Genomic DNA, 22377 nt, shown 5'->3' with positions numbered 1-22377 from the left:
CATGTCTAGTAATTTTAGATTGGATGTTAGATGTTGTATTACATTATCCATTGTCTGATTTTTGTCCTCTTCCTTTAAAGAGTATTGAAGGTTGTTTTGGGTGGCAGTTAAGCTACTTTGAGATGTTCTTGATCTTTTGAGGCTTTTTGTATGGTTTTTAGGGTGAATTTAACCGTTAAGCTAGCTTAGCCCTTCTGAAGTCTCCACTGAATGCTCTGGGTCTTTAACAAGGTCTCTCCATTCTGGCTAGTCAGAACTGAAATGTCTCCTGAGTTCTATATGAGTTAGGTAGCCAGAAATCCTAGTAGTCATGCTTTGCCTGGATTTGTGGAGTGTCATTATATATTTGCATTTTATGCAGTAAGACTCAGGGGAAACTCCTACAGGTTTCTAGAGCTCTTTTGCTGTGTAACTCCCACATCACTCGTGCTCTGATTCACAGATAGCTGCTTCTGCTTCTCTGAACTTTAATCTTTTTCTCCTGAACTTATAAAGGCTGCCATACTATGCCTAGGTTATCTCACCCTACATGATGGACAAAACCTTAAGAGGTTAGAAGGTGACTTCTGCCAGAAAACCTGTTTGTTTTCCTTCACTCAGTGATAGTCCTGTGCTGCCTGCTGTCTCATGTCTGAATATGGTTGGTTGATGTATTTTGTCCAGTTCTCTTGTTTCTGGGCACAAGTTTGGTGCCACTTACTCTACTAGTAGAATAATAAAATGATCATCTAAGTGTCCATCAGTTAGAACTATTTTCAGTCTTTTTCCACTAGAGTATGTTTAAGCACATCCACTATCATTATTTCATTTCATCCAGAAATACTTTTTATTATTATGAGCATTCCTGTAAACAATGATGAATGCAAATGATGAAATATGAGGCCTGGAGTTTGAGGAAAATAAATCATTCTGAGCCTTTCCAGAATTATGGTTGGAGAATTAAAGCCTCTTAGTCCCAGAAGTTACATAGGGCTGCCAGAACTTTCTAGATTAAGTCTTTCACATTTAAGAATCATCTCAAATGGCATTCATCCTCATTTATTGTATGCCTGCTGTCATCTCTAAAACACTTGCTATACACTGATAGTAAATATGCTAATGAATAATTGTTTAAAGTTAATGACAATATGAAATAACAGATTACCAAGTGAATATCTTGAAAAGTCATAATAGTATTTCAGGGTAAAGTGATTAGTTGTCAAGGGAAGTTTTGTAGTTGAGACTTGAGTTCTATACTTGGGAGAAAAGTCAGGACTTACGTTGCAAGGAAAAACACTATAATTAATTGTGTTCTTGAAGTTTCTGTTCCCCCATGCCCCAAATCCATCAGGTTATTTGCCACATTATTATTTTCTTTAGTTGGCACATATCTCCTGCACAAAAGAATTTGCTCAAATAAATAGCTGTTGAATTTAATTTTGAGTCAGTTTTCGATATCACCTGATCTAGCCCTCCAAAGCATACATGATGTGCTTTAAAAGCAGTCTTCTTACTTTTACGACTTCTGTGTAGTTTTTATGCTACACTTGTGGATATTGTGGTTTGATTTTTGGTTTTTACCAATTTGATGAGAAATTACTCCCCCCCACCCCCGCCACCCAGTGTTCTGGGAAGTTTGACTAGTAGTTGATCCATCCCATAGAAACATTTCTTTTTTTTTTTTTTTTTTTTCGTGGCTCCTTGAGGGCCACTCATTAGCATGAATGCCTTATCATTCATTAGAATAGAAAACTGGGAAGCTTTACTTTTAATTGCAAAAGTTAGTGTATGCAAAATACATTAATAAAACAAAACTCTAAACTGGCTTAGTTTCATTTTTCCTACTTGCTTGTGATATTTTTCTTAGACTTGCTATTACTATCTCAAGTAAATATGCAGAAGTTTAGAGATGTGGAAAAAAATATGGCAGTTGGAATCAGAGAGGCTCAGGTTCCGGATCGGATTCTACTTTTTCCCAAGACTTTGGAAAAGCCACTTTCTAAAGTTCCTTTCTGTGCTGTGTGTCTATAAAATGAGAAAAAATGAATTATTATTTGATTCTTAATAAGTTGCAACTGTTATTGTTGTCTCGGTTGCCTTTTGAATTATGTAAATATAATCTGTCTCCATTATATATTTAAGACAATTTATATGTGTTTAGAAAAGAAGAGAATTCTAGTTCATTAAGCGTGAGGTTTTAGAGTGAACTAGAATTTGAAGAATGACAAAACTTTAATAGAGGTTACCAAAAAATACAGGTGTACTTGTTCAAAAGCAAGTCTCAAATTGAGTCATGTATCAAATGTGAGCAATAAACAGACTTGACGCCTCTGGGGAACTTTGGCAAAGTATATAATACAATACTTGAAAATGCCAAGTGTTAACAAAGATAGCGTCTTTAATATAGTGAGAAACTCATTGCAGCATATCCTGTAGTGTCTTAACATTGATGAGGGAAAAGGATTGATCCCTTGCCAGGGCCACTATCAGTGTGGAATTTTCATATTCTCTCTATGTCTGTGTAGTTCTGTGCTTTCATCCCGCATCCCAGAGATGTGCACTTTAGGTGAATTGGCGTGTCTGCATGGCCCCAGTCTGAGTGAGTGTGGGGTATGTATGTGAATGTACCCTGCAGTGGAATGACAACTGGTCCAAGGTGGGCTCCAGCTTTGGCCCCAAGCTGCTGGGATGGGCCCTGGCCGCCTGCAGTTCAAAACTGGAATTAGTAGGTAAATAATTATCCTACTTGTTTTTATTGATCTTTCTTAAATGTATGTATAGCTTACATTTATTTCAATGTCTGGGTTTTTTTTTTCAAAAATCTGTTTGCACATTGCATATGTAAATAAAATATAAAAGTAACATTTTATAAAACTTTCTAGAGACAAATTTCACACAAATGGTAAGGGCAACCTGGTGTCTCTAGATTTCTTCTGTTTCGTAAATTAGGTTTTAATAAATCCTGTGTAAGTCAGTTTTTGTAAATAAAGTATAATTGTTGGATTTTTCACATTTTGGATTTTGGCAATAATCTGAGATTTACAACACTTTCTGATGTCTGTTAACTGATTCTGAAACTAAATTATTGGATTTCATATACAGTATTAAAATTAGTGACAGTTTACCATGATTAAACTTTAAAGTGTATCTGGAAGTATCTATCTGTAAATAAGACAAATTGTGTGCAGAATTAGCTTTATATAACCAGTGATGTGTAAACCTCTTAGCTTTAAGAACCACGACAACTTAGAATGCATTGAGAAAGCTATCACATGATTGATCCAAAACTGAATTAAGAAAAACATGAGGTTATTTTTCAAGATATTTAGAGAAATGCTAACTTCTTCACTATTTCCTTTATTCATTAGCTGTTTTATTTGAGGAAGAACTATCCAGTGGAGGGAAATATTAGGACACGTTTCCCTAATGTTATCACAAGACAGTAGTAAATTTTTACTTTAGTTAAAATATAGAATTGTATGTCTATTGAACAATCATTCCTACTTTTTGTTTTCCTTTTACTGGTTTCTTATCTCTCAGGGTCACAGTTCCCACAGGCTTGCCCCACTCCATCCCCTGCCACTCCACCAAGTTGCCTTTATTGAAATGTTTGTTCCTTCTTTCACAAATTCTGCCATAGGTTGTGGGAAAACCACCTGATTAAACTAATACTGAGCTGGGATGACTGACAAGTCTTTAGCTAGTTCTATAAATTTTGTTAGTTTTTTTTTTGTTAGCCCCAGTTAATCTCAAATAGATAGAAATCTATAACATTACTGAGGAGATTATAATGGGATTAATTCCTTTTGCCTATCCCATAATGTATTCAGCTGTTTCATTTCTTTTTGTTCATATGTGATTTTGTATGTTTTTGTGTTTTCAAAGTCAAAAATCTGAATATTTAGAGTTTACTTTGGTGAAAGAGTAATTTATTAAAGCTTTAAAACAATAACTGTAGCTCAAACTTTTAAATTCCATCTACAAATCTTATAAATCTATTAGTAAATCTAGCAAATTTTAACACTTTTAGAGGGGAATCTTACAAATTAATTATCTTATGTATATTAAGGTATATTTATAAATATACCTTATAAATATATAATAAATTGTATATTTTGTTTCTTCTCAAAGTACTTGAATTTTCTAACAAGGTTTGCACCTTTTCATGTGCAGATATTTTTGCCAAAACATGATATATGCATTGTGTAAACACCTTCATTCTGCACAATTGCACACTAAAAGCAAAGCTTATGGAAAAATGGTTGAAATAGATTACTTAAAACTTCCTATAACTTTGAAGTAAAGGAGTCACGAATAATCGTAATAAAAGTTAGAAGATAATGAAATTTTTTCTTTTCCATGTAGTTTCACAAAGACAACTGCGAGTTACAATTTTTTTTTTTCAAATAAGTATAATTTCCTACGCTTCCCTACTCTTCACATTCTTTGCCCCAGTTAGCTTACCTAACTTTTAGTTCAGATTCCTCTCAGAATCATACGGTCAAAGTCTGTTGTTTAATTTCCTTCCATGTTTCTTCTCAAAATTTATCAAAACTACTACTATGACTTAAATTGGCTGGGTTCTATTTCATTAGTGCAAGTAAACAATAACTTGTTATACCCTATCTGTGGTATAACTGTGGTATAGTTGGTTCATCTGTTCGAGACCTATAGAAAAGTTTTGAATGATTTTATTCTTTTCATGAGTGGATGTGTACATAGCACTCCTGATGGAGTTATTTATCTTTTTTATCAGCATCTATATTTAATCCTTTGGAGTATATTCATTTAAATATAAAGTATAGCTTAGAAATAAATGTTCAAGCTGGGCGAGGTGGCTCATGCCTGTAATCTCACACTTTGGTAGGCCAAGGTGGGCAGATCACTTGAGGTCAGGAATTCAAGACCAGCCTGGCCAACATGGCAGAAACCCATCTCTACTAAAAATACAAAAATTAGCCAGTGTGGTGGTAGGCACCTGTAATTCCAGCTACTTGGGAGGCTGAAGCAAATTGCTTAAACTGGGAGGTGGAGGTTGCAGTAAGCCGAGATCATATCACTGCACTCCAGCCTGGGTGACAGAGCAAGACTCCATCTCAAAAAAATAAGAAAAAGAAAGAAATGTTCAGTTACATTTTCTCTTGAAAATTTAGATTTTTGTTTTACATACATCTTCCTTGCCTCATATAGTATTACACACTTTTAAACAACCAGATCTCACGATAACTTACTATCACAAGAACAGCACCATCAGGGGAAATCGCCCCCATGATCCAGTCACCTCCCACCAGGCCACAGACCCAAACCATATAATTCCACCCTTGTCCCCTCCCAAATCTCACATCCTTCTCACATTTCAAAATACAATCATGCCATCACAAGAGTCCCCCAAAGTCTGAACTCATTCCAGCATTAACTCAAAAGTCCAAAGTCTCATCAGAGACAAAGCTAGTCCCTTCCACCTATGAGCCTGTAAAATCAAAAAACAAGTTAATTACTTCCAAGATACAATGGGAGTATAGACATGGGAGTAACTATTCCCATTCTAAAAGGGAGAAATCAGCCAAAAGAAAGGGGCTACAAGCCCCGTGCAGATCCTAAACTCAGTAGGACAGTCATTAAATCTTAAAGCTCCAAAATAATCTCCTTTGACTCCATGTCTCACATAGCACTAAGTACACTTACAGTGTTTTGTACAACTATGACAATTATCTAGTTCCAGAACTTTTACATCACTCCAAGCAGAAACCATGGATTGAGTAAGCAGTCATTCCCTGTTCTTTACTGCACTCAGCCCCTAGAACCATACATTTGTTTCCTGTCTCTGTCTCTATGGATTTGCCTATTCTGGAAACATTGCATAAAGGAATACAGTGTGTACCTTTTGTGTCTTCTTTAGTGTAATGTTTTCAAGGTTAATTCATGTTTTAGCATGTATCAGTACTTCATTTCTTTTATGGCTGAATAATATTTTGATATATGGATTTGCCACATTGTATTTATCCATTAATCAGGTGCTGGCCATTGTGGTTGTTTTCACTTTTTGGCTATTGTGAATAGTCCTGCTATGACTAGGAATGTTCATAGCAATTGTTCATGTACAATTTGTATTTGAACACCTGTTGTCAGTTCTTTTGGGATATATATCTGGAAGTAGAATTGCTAGGTTACATGGTAATTCTATGTTTAGCTTTTTGAGAAACTGCTAAACTGTCTTCCCACAAGCCATATATGAGGGTTCTGGTTTCTCCACATCCTCGTCAACACTTGTTTATTTTCTGTTTTTTATTATATTAGGGTCATTTTTAATGAATGTGAAATAATATCTCATTTGGTTTTGATTTGTATTTCCCTAATGATTAATGACATTGAACACACTCTTTGGCCATTTGTGTATCTTCTGTAGATAAGTACCTATTCAATTCAAGTCTTCTTCCCACTTTTCTTCCTTTTTTTTTTGAGATGGAGTCTCTTTTGCCAGACTGGAGTGCCCTGGCATGATCTCAGCTCACTGCAACCTCCAACTCCCTGATTCAAGCGATTCTCTTGCCTCAGCGTCCCAGGTAGCTGGGATTACAGGCATACACCACCATGCCCAGCTAGTTTTTGTAATTTTAGTAGAGATGAGATTTTACCGTGTTGGCCAGGATGGTCTCGACCTCCTGATCTTGTGATCCACCGGTCTTGGCCTCCCAAAATGCTGGGATTACAGGTGTGAGCCACCCATGCCTGGCCTTTTTTTTTTTTTTTTTTTTTAAGACAGGTTCTTGTTCTGTTATCCAGGCAGTGGCACAATCATAGCTCACTGCATCCTTGATTTCCTGGACTCAAGCAGTCCTCCCACCTCAGCCTCCAGAGTAGTTGAGACTAGGAGGCATTTACCACCACACCTGGCTAATTTTTTTTATTTTTTGTAAAGATGGGATCTCACTATGTTGCTTAGGCTAGTCTCAAACTCCTGGGCTCAAGCAGTCCTTCTGTCTTGGCCCCAAAGTGCTGGAATTACAAGCATGAACCACCATGCCCCGCCTCTCCCTTCTTTTTATTTGGGTTGCTTATCTTTATCTGAGTTGTAAGACTTCTTTATATATTCTGGATACTAGATTCTTTTAAGATACATGATTTTCCGGTGGCTCACGCCTGTAATCCCAGCACTTTGGGAGGCTGAGGCGGGTGGATCCCAAGGTCAAGAGATCGAGACCATCCTGGTCAACATGGTGAAACCCCGTCTCTACTAAAAATACAAAAAATTAGCTGGGCATAGTGGCTCGTGCCTGTAATCCCAGCTACTCAGGAGGCTGAGGCAGGAGAATTGCCTGAACCCAGGAGGCGGAGGTTGTGGTGAGCCGAGATCGCGCCATTGCACTCCAGCCTGGGTAACGAGCAAAACTCCGTCTCAAAAAAAAAAAAAAGATACATGATTTTCATTTTTTTTCCCTCATTCTCTGGGCTTTTCACTTTCTTGGCAATACATTTTGCACAAAAAAGTTATAATTTTGATGAAGTCCAATTTATATATATTTTTCATTTGTTATACTTTGGGGGCTTATATTTAAAAAACAATTGCCACATACAAGACCATGACGATTTGCCCCTATATTTTCTTGCATTTTTTAAGAATAGTTTTAGCTCTTATATTTAGTTTTGATTCATTTTGAGTTATTTTTTGTTTATGGTGTGAGCTAAGGATCCAACTTAATTCTTTTGTAAATGACTATACAGTTGTCCCAGTACCATTTGTTAAAGAGATGTTCTTTCCCCTGTTGGGTGCACTTGGCACCCTTGCCAATAATCAATTGATCATAGGTGTATAGGTTTATTATTGGACTCTGAATTCTGTTCCATTGATTTGTATGTCTGCCCTTATATCATTACCCCACACTGTGTTGGTTACTGTAGCTTTGCAGTAAGTTTTGTGATTAGGAAATGTGAGTTCTCCAACTTTGTTCATTTCAAGATTATTTTGGCTCTTTAGGGTTCCTTGCCTTTCCATATTAATTTGAGGATCAGCTTTCCCATTGCTGTTTAAAAAAAAAATTGGGATTTTGGTAGAAATTGCATTTAATCTATAGCTAATACTTGGGAAGTATTAACATCTTAACAATATTAAATATTTCATTCATGAACATAGTATGCCTTTCCAATTTCTTAGTTCTCCCTTAATTTATTTACACATACAACTCTTACACATATAACTCTTATGCATCCTTGGGCCAATTTATTCCCAAATATTTTACTCTTTTTGATGCTATTGTAAGTGGAGTTGTTTTCTGAAATTTTAATTGCTAGTGTAGAGAAATACATTTGTTTTCTGTGTTGATCATGTACTATAACTTTGATGAATTCATTTATTAGCTCTAATAACTCTTCTGTGGATTCTTTAGAATTTTCTATATATACTATACTATCATGACATCTTTGAATAGAGAGAGTCCCATTTCTTCCATTTGTTTTGGATGACTTTTACTTCTTTTTCTTAACTGATTGCTGTCTAGAATATCCAGTATGATGTTGAATGGCAGTAGTGAGAGCAGCATTCTTGTCTCAAGCCTGATCATAGAAAACTTTCAGTCTTTTACCACTGAATAAGATGTTAGTTGTGTGCTTTTTCATGTATGTCGTTTATCATTTTGAAGAAGTTTTTCCTTTCCTAGTTTGTTGAGTGTTTTTATCTTAAGAGAGTATTAGTATTTTTCACATGCATTTTCTGCATGAATTGGAATCATTCTGGGATTTTCCCCCTTCATTCTGTTAATGTGATTACATTGTATCACATTGATTTTCATGTGTTGAACCACGATTGTATTCTTGGGCTAAAGTCCACTTGGTCATGGTGGATAATCCTTTTAATATGCTGCTGGATCTAGTTTGCTATTATTTTGTTGAGGATTTTTGCATCTATATTTTTAAGGTATATTGAGCCATGGTTTCCTTTTCTTTCAGTGTCTGTGTCTTTGATTTTGGTATCAGGGTAATGCTAACCTTATAAAATGAATTAGACTGGATGTGGTGGCTCACACCTGTAATCCCAGCACTTTGGGAGGCCGAGGTGGGCAGATCACCTGAGGTCGGGAGATCAAGACCATCGTTGCTGACATGGTTAAACCCCATCTCTACTAAAACTACAAAAATTAACTGGGCATGGTGGTGTGTGCCTGTTATTCCAGCTACTCAGGAGGCTGAGGCAGGAGAATCACTTGAACCAGGGAGTTGGAGGTTGCAGTGAGCTGAGATTGTGCCACTGCCCTCCAGCCTGGTGATAGAGTGAGACTTCATCTCAGAAAACGAGAATGGATTAGAAAGTGTTCCCTCCTCTTACCTAATTTTTTTTTTAATAACAACTTGAGAAGGATGGATGTTCATTCTTAATATTCTTGTCTAAGTCACTAATTAAGCCATCTGGTTTTGGGTTCTTCTTTATTGGGAGGTTTTTGATAACTGACTCGATTAGAACAAATTCTAGGAATTTGTTTATTTAACATAGATTATCTAACTTGTTAGCATTCAGTTGTTTACATTATTCTCTTATAAGCCATACAGTTTTTTTATATGGTCAATAGTAATATTTCCACTTTCATTTCAGACTTTTAGAGTCTTCTCTCTTTTTCCTTAGGTTTTTCAATTATACTGATGTTTTCAAACAACCAACTGTTGCTTTAATTGATTTTTCCTCTATTATTTTTCTATTCTCTATTTCATGTATAGCCACTCTAATTTTTATCATATCCATCCTTCTGCCAGCTCTTTTACTAGTTCCATAAGGTATAAAATTAGGTTATTGATTTGAAATCTTTTTTTTAATGTAGGCATTTTAAGAATAAATTTCCCTCTGAGGACTTTATTCATTGCATCCCATAATGTTGCATTTTTGTTTTCATTAGTTTCAGAGTATTTCCAAATTTCCCTTTGGTTTCTTCTTTGAGTCATCGATTTAGAGTGTATTATTTTATTTTCACATATTTGTGAATTTTCTAGATTTTCTTTTACTGATTTCTAGCTATATTCCATTTGGTTAGAGAAGATACTTTTTTTTTTTTTTTTTTTTTTTTTTTTGAGACAGAGTCTTGCTCTGTCACCCAGGGTGGAGTGCAGTGGCATGATCTCGGCTCACTGCATCCTCCACCTCCTGGGTTCAGGTGATTGTCCTGCCTCAGCCTCCTGAGTAGCTGGGACTACAGGCATGTGCCACCACGCCCGGCTAATATTTTGTATTTTTTTTTTTTCGTAGAGACCGGGTTTCACCATATTAGCCAGGATGGTCTTGATCTCCTGAGACCCCGTGATCTGCCCACCTTGGCCTCCTGAAGTGCTGGGATTACAGGCGGGAGCCACTGCACCTGGCCAGATGTGACTCCCATAACTAGTTACTTTCATGTCCTTTATATAGACTGTCACATCGTTCAGACATGTTAGTTGAACATGAACCTGTATGGTTAAACATTAGCTAGCTTAGTCATTTAGACTTAGAAGGAATTAAGTACTCCAGATCACGGCAGTAGCAGGATAGAATGGTAATAAAGTACCACCAAACTTGTAAGAAAAGTAGTCTATAACTAAAAAATAGCAAGAGAGTTTTCTGAGCATCAAAATATATTTCACAAAGCCAGGAACTTTGAAAGCTATTGGACTTGTTTGACTCTTTGTGCATTATTTTAATAGTATTGACAAATTAATTTATAGGACTGTACTTGACTGAAAAGGGAGAGATGATGTCAGCAGGCTAATTGCTGCCACAGGTGATAACTGACAGAGACAGATAACTGTTAAATTCCAACACAGGCACTGAAGAAGATAAGGTCTACTCCTATGCCCTGTGAAGATAAAAAATACAAAACAGCCTATAGTCCTTTGAGGGGTTGTGTGTGGCAGTTCAGTTAAGTTGGCATTGACCCAGCACTCTACTGCAGCTATTTAATGCCAGGGATTAAAAATTTTAGCTATTTTGATATTTATTACCAAGTAATTTGTGAAACATCTCCTAATTGCACTCTTGAATTTAGCCTTAATTCTGATACATACCTAAAAATAGGAATTAAGGATAAGGTATGGAGTAAGTAAAGATGAAGTTAGATACATTTTTTTCCCCATAGTTTCCCACCTTAGAAAGGGTCCTCAGTAATTTTAAACAAAATGCCTGTTTGTTCTCTTTAGAGTTAGTTCACTTTTATTTCTAGTGGGTTTTTTCCCTCAGATTCTCTGCTCTTCTCCTTCCCACCCTCCTAACACAAATTACATGGTCAAACATTTATTTCCAATTCATAGTAGATATGTCTGCTATAATAAAATTTAAGTCTGATTTTCATTTGAGAATCTGAAGGATGAATACCTGATTTGTAAGTTTGATTTCATTTACTTTGTTTGATTGGATGTATATTAGCCACAGAGTGGAGGTAAATTCAGTATCTTTTTCTTTAACTCTATGCTGTTTCTTTTAGAGGAAGTCCACAAATGAAGGGGACACCCCATTTTAAGGAAGAACAGTGTGCTCCAGCATTAAATTTAGAGATGAGGAAAATACTGGATTTACAAGCACCCATCATGAGGTACAGTACTTTGGTTAAATTTGACATTGTGTGATGATAGTAAGCAATGTAGTTGGTTAATCACATGACCAACAAGAAAGTTGGTTCCATTTCTTTTAATTCAAGATAACTTCTTAGTTCTAGAAATGCTTGATTAACCCTTATAAGACATTGGAAGTTTTACAGATTATACTTAATTACATTGTAAGTATTATATTATAACAAAGCTCATAAACTGAATATACCAAATATAATTTTATTTTGAAATTTATATTTTTATAAAGTGTAGACTTGTTTGAGTAACAGCAGTCTGTATATCCCAAAATAATACTAATAAAAGCACAAAGATTGAGGAAAAGAGAAAGTGCCTTTGTTTTCAAAGTTGTCTTAAGTTTCTGGGAAATTTACGTACACTTGGAAGAAATTAAGCTTTTTCATCCAAGTATGAATAAAGGTTTTATGACAAAGTGGCCAGAAATGCCAGAACACCAAAAATCTATTTTATACCCATTGGTAAAAAAAATAAGGAATCTTACCTATAATTTGGCTTTATTTATTTAATTGTTCTACTGTTGATGTTTTGGTTGTCACTTAGTTTAGGTTCATATCTTTTCCACTGTGTAGATATAAAAAAAAATTTATTTAAACAATATGCAGCTGTAAAAATATTGAGGACATTGTTTTCTAAAATAAAACTTTCCAAATATGTTGTTGAGTGAAAAAAACAAGATGCATATGATGCTACTATTTGTTTTTGAAAGGGAGATAGTGATATCTCCATCTTGTTTAAAAGGGAGAACATGTATTTTTCTGGAAAAATGCGTAAGAAACTGAGGATGAAAACTGAGTAGCTACAGTACAGGTTTGAGGAAAAAGTTTTTTATTGTGTACTCTTAATAAATATTGAATTGTGTAGATATGTCTTATATTCAATTATGTTGAATAATATGAAGGTAATGCTAATTTTTAAAATATCCCTCTGACTCTCAGTTCTAAGAAAAGGTTTATTTCACCATTTCTCTTGTTAATGTACTGTACAGAATGATACTGGAACATATTAAATAAAACTGTATGTAAGTGGCTGAGTATTGTCTTGCCTTGTTTGGTCCATCTTTTCATATCTTATTCTCATAGAAAAGAACTCCATTGTTATTTGCTCAAATGTAATCAGTGTTACAAAAGATTGAGTTCAGGGTTACTCATCACCTTGGTCAGAAGGTTGTTCATCACTTCACATTTTATTTATTTCAGCATGGGAATCATTTTCAAGAAAGTAACTTGTTACTTGACTCTGAGATTTCTGAGTGTTTAGTAGGTACCAAAAAAGGTAGAACTGTACAGGCTTGGCTTTCTACCTCCACCTGGTGGTAAACCTTGTGTGGTGCATGGAAATAGAATAGAAAAAGAGCCACGCCCCATCCCCCCTAAAAAAGAATTTCTGCCACCTTGTCCAAGTTTAACCTTTCAGGTGCTAGGTTTTAGATTTTAATCTATAAATTTAGGTAGTTGGAAATTTGTATGGTTTCTCTCAAAACTTGCATTTCAGAGCAATGTTATAAGCACCTGAAACACATACTGCTGGAAATTTGAAATTTCCTATAGATTTTGAATTGAGTCAGAAGATATGAAACTTAGATTTTTATAACCAATGATTTTCCCTCCTCTCACCACAAATATTAAGTCAGGTAAGGCTAGGGATATTGGTTATGCTGTTGCTTATAGGAGCAAGAGTACTGTCATCTTTTATTTTTGGTTCAGGAAAAAAATATTAATGTTAGACATCTAACTTTATTGAGGTTAGAGAATGTTTAGAAGGTAAAAACATAATCTTAAGAGTTTCATTAAAACTTTTTGATATTCTATTTCTAATTTTTAATACCACAGTTTATTTCATTTCTTCCTCCATCCTGGGTACTTACTTAGGAAAGCATTATGTTGTATGCAGTGTTTAATATTAGTTAAGTATTAAATGTATTTACATTTTTAAGAATTGGTAATTTACAAATTTTATAATTCCCTATTACGAATATTTGATTAATCAGAAACACTTCTACTTCACTGTTTATATTGGCAACATGAGGACATCTAGCATATAACTTTTTAACCATATTCTTTAGACCCCAGTCAAAAATTTCCTTCATTCCTTCCTTCCTGCCTTCCTTCCTTCCTCTTTCTTTCTCTTTCTTTTCTTTTTTCTTTTCTTTCCTTTCCTTTCCTTTCCTTTCCTTTCTCCTCTCTCTCTCTTTCTTCCCCCCATCCCACTCTCTCTCTTCTTTTTTTTTCCTTTTCTTTTGAGACAGGGTCTCACTTTGTCACCCAGGCTGAAGTGCAGTGGCATGATCATAGTTCATTGCAGCCTTAGCCCCCTGGGCTCCAGTGATCTCACCTCAACCTCTCAGGTGCATGCCATTACACCCTGCTAATTTTTTGTACTTTTTGTAGAGACAGGGTTTTACCATGTTGTCAAGTCTGGTCTCAAACTTCTGAACTCAAGCGATCTCCCCTCCTTGGCCTCCCAAAGTACTGGGATTACAGGTGTTGAGCCGCCACACCCAGCCAAGATCCTAAATTTAAACTAAACTCACTTAATACGCACGTACACCTGGAATACCACATAGCTCTCATAAAATTCATGAAGTCAGTGATTAAAGAGGTTCTTTAGGGACGTAACTTAGAGTGTATTTACATAGATTTTAAATGTACTTATAAATAGTTGTGATATATTAAAAATATTGAAGAACTGAACTGGGCACTGTGGTTCATGCCTGTAATCCCAGCACTTTGGGAGGCTGAGGTGGGTGGATACTTGAGGTCAGGAGTCTGAGACCTGCGTGGCCAACATGGCAAAACCCCATCACTACTAAAAAAGAAAAACAACACAAACACACAAAAATTAACTGAGTTTGATGGCACACACCTGTAGTCCCAGCTACTCAGGAGGCTGAGACACCAGAATCATTGAACCTGGGAGGCAGATGTTGCAATGAGTTGAAATCATGCCACTGCACTCCAGCCTGAGCAACAGAATGAGACGGTGTCTCAAAAAAAAAAAATAAAATTTAAGAAACAAAACAGCATGAAAAGACATGGGTTATCAAACAGAGTTCTGATATCCACCTACTAGGCCAATAATGAATCCTTCAGTTGGCCAGATTTTTCTGAGGAAGGGGAGTCAGTTGTAGGCAAACACTTGGGTGACTTGGGGCACGGTCTGTTTGCCATCCTTTCTGGAAATATATCGTATTTTAACAACTTAGACCAGCTTTTGTTTCATTTCTAAATTTTTTTTAGATATGGGGTCTCACTGTGCTGCTCAGTTCGTCTTGAACTCCTGGACTCAAGTGATCCTCCTGCCTCAGCCTCCTAGTAGTTGGTATTACAGGCACAAGCCACTATGCCTGGCTGAGCCTTTGTTTTAACAAGTTTGTATACTTCCAGTTAAATGAGAAGGATGTATCCATCTCTTCCTATAGATTATTTATTATGTATATCATGGTTTTTAAAAAGTCATTATCTGCTGATTCCAATGTCAAGATTATCTATAAGTCTATTTGTATTGATGGATTTTTCTCTTGACTCTGGGTTACATTTTCCTGTTTATTTACACATCTGGCCAGTCATTTATTTGTTGCAGCGTTACTGATTATCATGTTGTAGAGACTATGAACTCTTGATTTTTCTTTTTTTTTGGAGACAGAGTCTTGCTCTGTAGCCCAGGCTGGAGTACAGTGGCACAATTCGGCCTCACTGCAACCTCCCCCTCCTAGGTCCTGGTTCAAGCAGTTCTTCCTCAGCTTCCTAAGTATCTGGAATTACAGGTGTGTGCCACCATGCCCAGCTAATTTTCTTTTTCTGTTTTCTATTTTTAGTAGAGGCATGATTTTACCATGTTGGCCAGGCTGGTCTTGAACTCCTGACCTTGTGATCCACCCGCCAAAGTGCTGGGATTACAGCCATGAGCCACCGCACCCAACCAGTAAACTCTTAATTTTGTCAGACAGTTGTTGAGTTTTGTTTAGCAGGGAGTCAGATTACTGGAGGATAACTTTTATCTTATGTCTAACTGTCATATACAGTGATTATTCTAGGGAGATAGGGTTAGGGGAAAGGGAGAATGTAGTTTGGAAAAAACTAGGCTGACTCCTGAGGAAAATCACTGGTAAAGCATTGTGACTACTCTGCTGAGTTGCCTTTCTTGACATTGTCAACCTGAAGTAATAAAAAGGATCAGAATCTGGAATTAATGCAAGCAGAAAGCTAACCAATCAGGGAAAACACAGACTTCAGAAAACGGAGTCAGTGTTCCAAAGTTAGAAGTTCAGTTCTTGCAGGCCCGGTGCAGTGGCTCATGCCTTTAATCCTAGCACTTTGGGAGGCTGAGATGGGTGGATCACTCGAGTTCAGGAGTTCAAGACCAACCTAGCCAACATGGTGAAACCCCATCTCTACCAAAAATACAGAAATTAACTGGGTGCAGGGTGGTGCATGATTGTCATCCCAGCTACTTGGGAGGCTGAGGCAGGAGAATCCCAGGCGTCAGAGGTTGCAGTGAGCTGAGATCATGCCACTGCACTCCAGCCTGGGCAACAGAGTTAAGACTCTGTCTCAAAAAATAAAAAGTTCTTGCTTATATAGGTGGAAAATACAGTTTAGTAGGATTATAATATTTTCTATACAAGGCTAGTTTATGAGTTAGAGTCATAGTTTAGTTACAGTTTGTTTTCTTTGCTCTGTGGCTTTTCTTTACAGCTGGTTTTCATTTTCTTTCCAATTTAAAAGTAGTGTATTTACCATTCCATTTTAAGATAATTTGATAGCCGTGAAGTCTTTGTGTAAGAAAGGTAAGAGGGAAATTAATCTACCATGAAGATCAACAGTGAAGAGGGAAGGGGTCTTCCCTGGAGCCATTTAGTCATTTACAGCATTTATAAAACAATACAGTAAGGGAGAAGGCTAATCTATAATCAGAGAAAGAAAGATTACAGCTGCCTAGGACATAGTTGTCTATTATGTCACTCTGGCCCGATAGTTACATTTCTTTAAGGCTCACAGTAATTCAGATTTCCAACAGCTTAGATTTTGAATTACATCTTTTCATAGCACATAATAGTACATCTAAACCATAAAGTTTTTATGCTCTACCCACCAAATGATGCACATAGATAAAGAATATATAATGCTTTAAGAAGTGAAATGTCTATAATTGGGAATTTTAATTGATTACAAATGCTGTTAAGTTCAAGAAATAGAGCTGGGTAAAGAAACATCTGTTTCTAATCTTTTTCAGTACTTTTATATTTGGGGACAAAAATACAGCAAATTCTTCATTAGCTGAACTCTTTGGAGGAAATGAGTAATTGACGTTTAAGAATTAAAATGCTAAAATATATTTTTTCGTCATTATCAATTAAAATATTTTTGAAATATGTTCTTTCCTTAAGTATGAAAGGGAATTTAATAGTATTTAATAGGGTATCTATAATATACAGATAACTTTTTTAAAATTTTTCCTTATACAGTGTTTGATGCTTTAACCACTCTTTCTTAAATTCATCTTACTTCCTTGACTTTCTTGATATCAGTTTCTACTGGTTTCCCCCTTTGTCTTTTAATTTGTGCCAGTATCTTTGCAGTTTCATTTATGGGTTCCTCTTTCCTCTAGCCCTTTCCTTCTTCTTGCCTCCTTTGCACAAATATTTAGTGACAGATTTAACTGCCCCTGGGGCTGTGTGCATACAGAGGTGAGCAAAACAGGCTATTTCCCCATTAAATAAGTAAATGCTGAATATCTTCACAAATATTGGTAAGTATTGAGATCATGCTTTGTAACTATGTTTCATTTCTTGCCTGAGAAATCTTCTGAAGAGGGAGAATATTTTATTCACCCTCGAATATCCAACACAGAGTATAGCACCTGTCACAGAGAATAGGCTCAGTAATGTTTGTAGAAGGAATGTACAATGTGAGACTTGCTAATATCTAAGAAATATATTGGCCAGGAACTATAGTCCAATACAGTAGCCACTAGTCACACATGAATTTATTTAAATTTACATTAATGAAAAGTAAATAAAATTTCAGTTATTTTGTTGTACTCGCCATATTTCAACTGTATAGTCACCACAGATGGCTTGTGACTACTGTTTACAGCTAGTATAGATACAGAACATTTCCATCATTATTCAAAGTTTTATTGGACAAGTGCCGGAGAATTGTTACCTCTACACTTTGTGGCTCTATTTTGTCTTACTATTATTAGTTAGATTTATTCATTTTATTGTTTCTCTACCTCTTTTTTTGTCTGCTCTCACTTTTGTTTCTGTCTTGTAATTTGCTGTTTCATTATTTCTAGTTTTTAACTAGTTTTATCAGTTATCAAGTTTGTGACTGTGGCTGCCCATAGTCTGTCATTTCTTCCAGGATTTCTGATTCTATATTCGAATATACATAGATAAAGTTGCAGATAAATGGAGATGTTTTGTAAATGGTTTCATGATCATTTTTGCATGAGTATTCTCTAAAGCAGTTTTTATATTCATACACATTGCTTTCCTAGTATGCTCTCTTAAAAATTAATTGATTCTACCTACAGTTTGCAGTCTGTGTTGGAAGATCTCCTGGTTGCTACTTCTGATGGACTTCTTCATCTTATTCACTGGGGAGGAATGACAAATGGAAGGAAAGCCATTAATCTTTGCACAGTACCCTTTTCTGTAGACCTGCAGTCATCTAGAGGTACCTATACTTTATACATGAGGTGGAACCAGTTGTTTAATGTCTGATATCTAGTTAGATATCTTCTTTGGATGAACACTTCTTTGGAACTACTTATGCAAGGGGAGAGGCGAGGTGGGAGAGGCATTTAGTAGGAAAGGACAGTTTAATTGTTTAGGGTTGTTAGGTCATGATTTTTGCCCTTTTAACCTTACAGGTTTTTCAGACAAAAGGTGACAGAGTAACTGACTGTACTCTTAATCCTATTTCATGTGCTTATTTTTTTCATCAGTAGGTTCATTCCTGGGCTTCACAGATGTACACATCAGAGACATGGAATACTGTGCTACACTTGATGGGTTTGCTGTTGTATTTAATGATGGTAAAGTTGGATTTATTACACCAGTGTCAAGTAGATTTACTGCAGAGGTATGGCTTACTTACTTTGAAGGGACCTTTTTTGTACTTAATTATTTTATTCTTTGTTATCAAATTCTTTATTTTTATCATTCATACATGATTTTAAGGGTTGTTAATTTTTTAATCAAACCAAACATATAAATAGTATAAGTAGACAAAATTCTCTTGGACATGTTAAAGAAAAATGATGGTTCCTGTTCTCCTCCTTCCTCTCTTCATGTCTAATTTTCCACTCTTGGAGGCAACTACTTTTTATTCCTTTACTGGTTTTTTTGATTTTTAATCTCCACTACTCTGAATATTTTCTTTAATTTTTAGTTTTTGTGCTGTGTTTATTGACTTCTTACTGTGAAAAGTGACCAGTAACTTTCCTCTTCCCTGCTCCCACCATGCTTATATTCTTCCCATGTTCCCATTATAGTTACTGTGATTTTGATTAGGTTACTATTAATTGTATATTTTTGGCTAGGCACAGTGGCTCACACCTGTAATCCCAGCACTTTGGGAGGCCGAGGCAGGCGAATTATGAGGTCAGGAGTTCCAGACCATCCTCCCAACATAGTAAAACCTCATCTCTACAAAAATACAGAAATTAGCCAGGCATGGTGGTACATGCCTGTAGTCCCAGCTACTCAGGAGGCTGAGGCAGGAGAATCACTTGAACCTGGGAGGTGGAGGTTGTGGTGAGCCAAGATCATGCCACTGCACTCCAGCCTGGGCAACAGCCTGAGACTCGGTCTCAGAAAAAAAAATTTTTTTTAATATATAAAACACAGCTGTATTTTTTGGCTTTCAGACATAATTATTCTGAGATTCTCTTTACTCTTATTTGTGTGGGATCTTTTAATAGCTAATAGCTAATTTATATATGGATTTGGCTGCTGTGACAGAGACCTAAAATAAAAATGATTTATTGAAAACTGAGTTTTGGTTGACTGAGTCCTTTACTGTAGAATAGGCTGACTATTTCCTTGGGGACTCTCCTAGCTTTAGAGTCATACCCTTCCCTCTCTCCCTCCCTTCTGTTCCCCTCTGCTTCCCTCTCTGGCTCCAGTGTTCCTTGGAAAAGAGTCCTACAATCCTTTCTAGTAGATATATACTTAGCTACCCCAGTATTCTGGAATTTGGGTTACAGAAGAGTTAGGCTAGAGGGTCCAAATTCAAAGTGTGAACCTTTGCTTTCCATCCCTATTTTCAGTGTGGTCCATAGACCTCTGGTGGAGGGTGTAAGGGTGGGGATATTTTGGTTTGGTTTTCTCCGAAGAAAGATACTCAGTTTTCTGAAGGAGTAGAGTTGGGGTATTTATTGACTGCTCAGCTTTAGGAAAGTGCTCTGGGAGGACCTAATTGCTTCTTGAAGTAGGTATTGAACCACTTTTACAACTTTTAGTTTAGCTTTTCAAAGACACCAGAATTCCTAAGCCTTTTGTGTACCCTACAATGTAAATTTAGATGTTTCTCAGCATTCTTCCCTGCCAGTTAAGAATTCTACTCATCGATAGGCTTTCCAGCTTTTAAAATTTTCTAATGCCGCCTCCTCTCCTATTCTTTTTGTCTTTGCCGCTTTAAGCTTTTTTAAACAAAAACTCTTCTCTTGTAGAAGTTAGGGTTTTAGGAATCCAAGAAGCTAAATATTTATAGTCATCTTTCTTTAACTGGAAAGGAATTTAAGTTTTTAATGGCCTTTTTGTTGTTGTCATTCTGTTTGGTATCAGCTTTAATATTTGTATCTAATATCTTCCATTATCAACTTTATTCAGATAGTAAGATACTAAATAATACCTTCATGATCACCTGTGTCAATATATAAATAAGAATAAAAATAAACTTTTGATGAATTAGAAAAAAATCTCATTTTTTTTCCTATAAGGTGCATATATTTGTAATTATCTCTGGGACTTAAATGTTTAGATTGGAAATAAAAATATTAGTAATCACTGAAAAAGTGATTACTCTTTTCCAAGTACTTTAGAGTTAGTACAAATTATATTCTCAGCATTTATTAGTATGTAATATAAAGAAATTTTTCTAACAAGGATTTAAAAACTAATGAAAAGCAGGTAGGCATTACTAAATAAGGTATAGATAGAAAATACAAATTACAAGAAAACAATACATATGTATTACTGGTAATAAGGAAATAACTAAATGATATTTAATAAATGCGTGAAAATATGATTATGTCAGTCCTCTGTGAAGACTTACTCAATAGGACTAGATTATTAGGAAAGAACTTCCTAAGGAGTGAAAGAGCTGGAGAAAAAAAATATATGTTTTAGTATGCTTGAAGGCCTTGGAGAGTAAACAAGACAGTGAAGTTATCAGACTAAGAGAGGGCAGCAACCCAGTGAGCTAAGCTCATTATTTAAGCCTACAGTGAACATGAACAAACTAGGCTTTATGCAGCAACACAGATAGATTTCACAGACATGGTGAGCAAAAGCAGCTAGACACAAAAGAATACATGCTATGATTCCATTTTAGGTAAAAATTAAAGGGCAAATAACATAGGCAGTTCTAAATTAGAGGTACATATTGGTGCATGTTTAAGTGGTAATGGTTTAAAAGAAAGAAGGAAGTGGTTACCATGTAAATCTGGATATTGGTTACTTTTATGGTAGGGATGTGAGGATATAGTGATTGGGAAGGGCATTGTTGGGAGACTTTTGGGTACTGATAACTCTTGGCCTGAGTAGCAGTTTCACAGGTGTTTGCTCTGTGATATTATTGAAATTTGCATTTCATTTTTATGTATTATTTATTATAATTCATGACAGAAAAGGTTAAAAATTAAAATTCTTCTTCTACATAACTTGGAGAAAAAGCCAGAATTCTTATGGTGACCTTCAAAGCCCTAAATATCTGACCTCCTATTATATCTCTTACCGCATATGCCACTTTCCTTTCACAACCCATCTACTTCACTCTATCCACACAAGCCTCTTTGCTGGTCTTTGAGCATGCCAGAAATGCTACTACAATAGGACCTTACACTTGCTTTATTTCTTTGAGGACTTTCCTCAAAAGGCATCCTTATAGGGAAACCTGTTTAATATTACACTCTTCCCCTATACTCCCTCTTCACCACCATTACTTAATTTTTTTTGTATAGTATTTACTAACCTCTAATATACAGTATACTTTTGTTTCACAAGTCAATGATATTTAGTGTATTTATATATAGTATACTTTTTTAACTTGTTTGTCCCTTGACTCAAATGTAAGGCAAGGAAACAAGTAGAGATTTTGCTGTGCGAGGATAACCTCAGCACCTAGAGCAGTGCCTGGTGAACTGTAAACACCTAGAAAATACTTACAGGATTGAGTTTTCAGTCTAAGCAGTAGTTCAGAAAAATAGTGCTCACTGCTCTTTTTACCATTTTGTGACATAAAATGTCCAGTTTTATTATTAAAATTGAAAAATAAAATTCCTACTAAAAAAGCAAATATTCTTTGTTTAGATAGATTATATAACTGATTTTGGAATTAAGTGAAATCTGTAGTAGTCTAGTTCAAATAGTTGTGATTATATTGTATCTTTAGTGTTTACTGTTAGGATCATCCAAAAATGCTATATTATATAGTATGCCACTTTTTGTGCCAGCTGAACTAATGATCATGACCTTTGCCTTGAATTTATCATCTAAACTGAGCTGAATCTATTCTGTATCTATATATGGAATTAAATAGCATATACGCTTACCAGTAACGTCATTCATTTATTGAATGCTTGTTGAATGGG

At 35.7% G+C, this 22377-nt stretch overlaps 1 protein-coding gene across 5 annotated transcripts in view; it reads left to right on the top strand.

Annotated features, from left to right (window-relative positions):
• RIC1 (RIC1 homolog, RAB6A GEF complex partner 1) overlaps window positions 1-22377 on the top strand; it is a 143146-nt gene that overhangs the window by 72264 nt on the left and 48505 nt on the right. For 4 of the 5 annotated variants that reach the window (XM_012454531.2, XM_064361464.1, XM_064361465.1 and 1 more), the window contains exons 4-6: window positions 11415-11522; window positions 18094-18236; window positions 18508-18644. In XM_012454531.2, the coding sequence (XP_012309954.1) occupies window positions 11415-11522; window positions 18094-18236; window positions 18508-18644 (388 nt within the window). The remainder of the gene's footprint in view (window positions 1-11414; window positions 11523-18093; window positions 18237-18507; window positions 18645-22377) is intronic. The other variant, XM_012454532.2, reaches the window with a different exon arrangement.

The sequence above is a fragment of the Aotus nancymaae genome, unplaced genomic scaffold (assembly GCF_030222135.1).
Source record: "Aotus nancymaae isolate 86718 unplaced genomic scaffold, 86718_ANA_hifiasm-v0.15.2.pri h1tg000041l, whole genome shotgun sequence".
In the NCBI taxonomy this organism is placed as follows: Eukaryota; Metazoa; Chordata; class Mammalia; order Primates; family Aotidae; genus Aotus; species Aotus nancymaae.
Note: the sequence above shows the minus strand (reverse complement) of the source record. Positions and strands in the feature narration are given on the sequence as shown.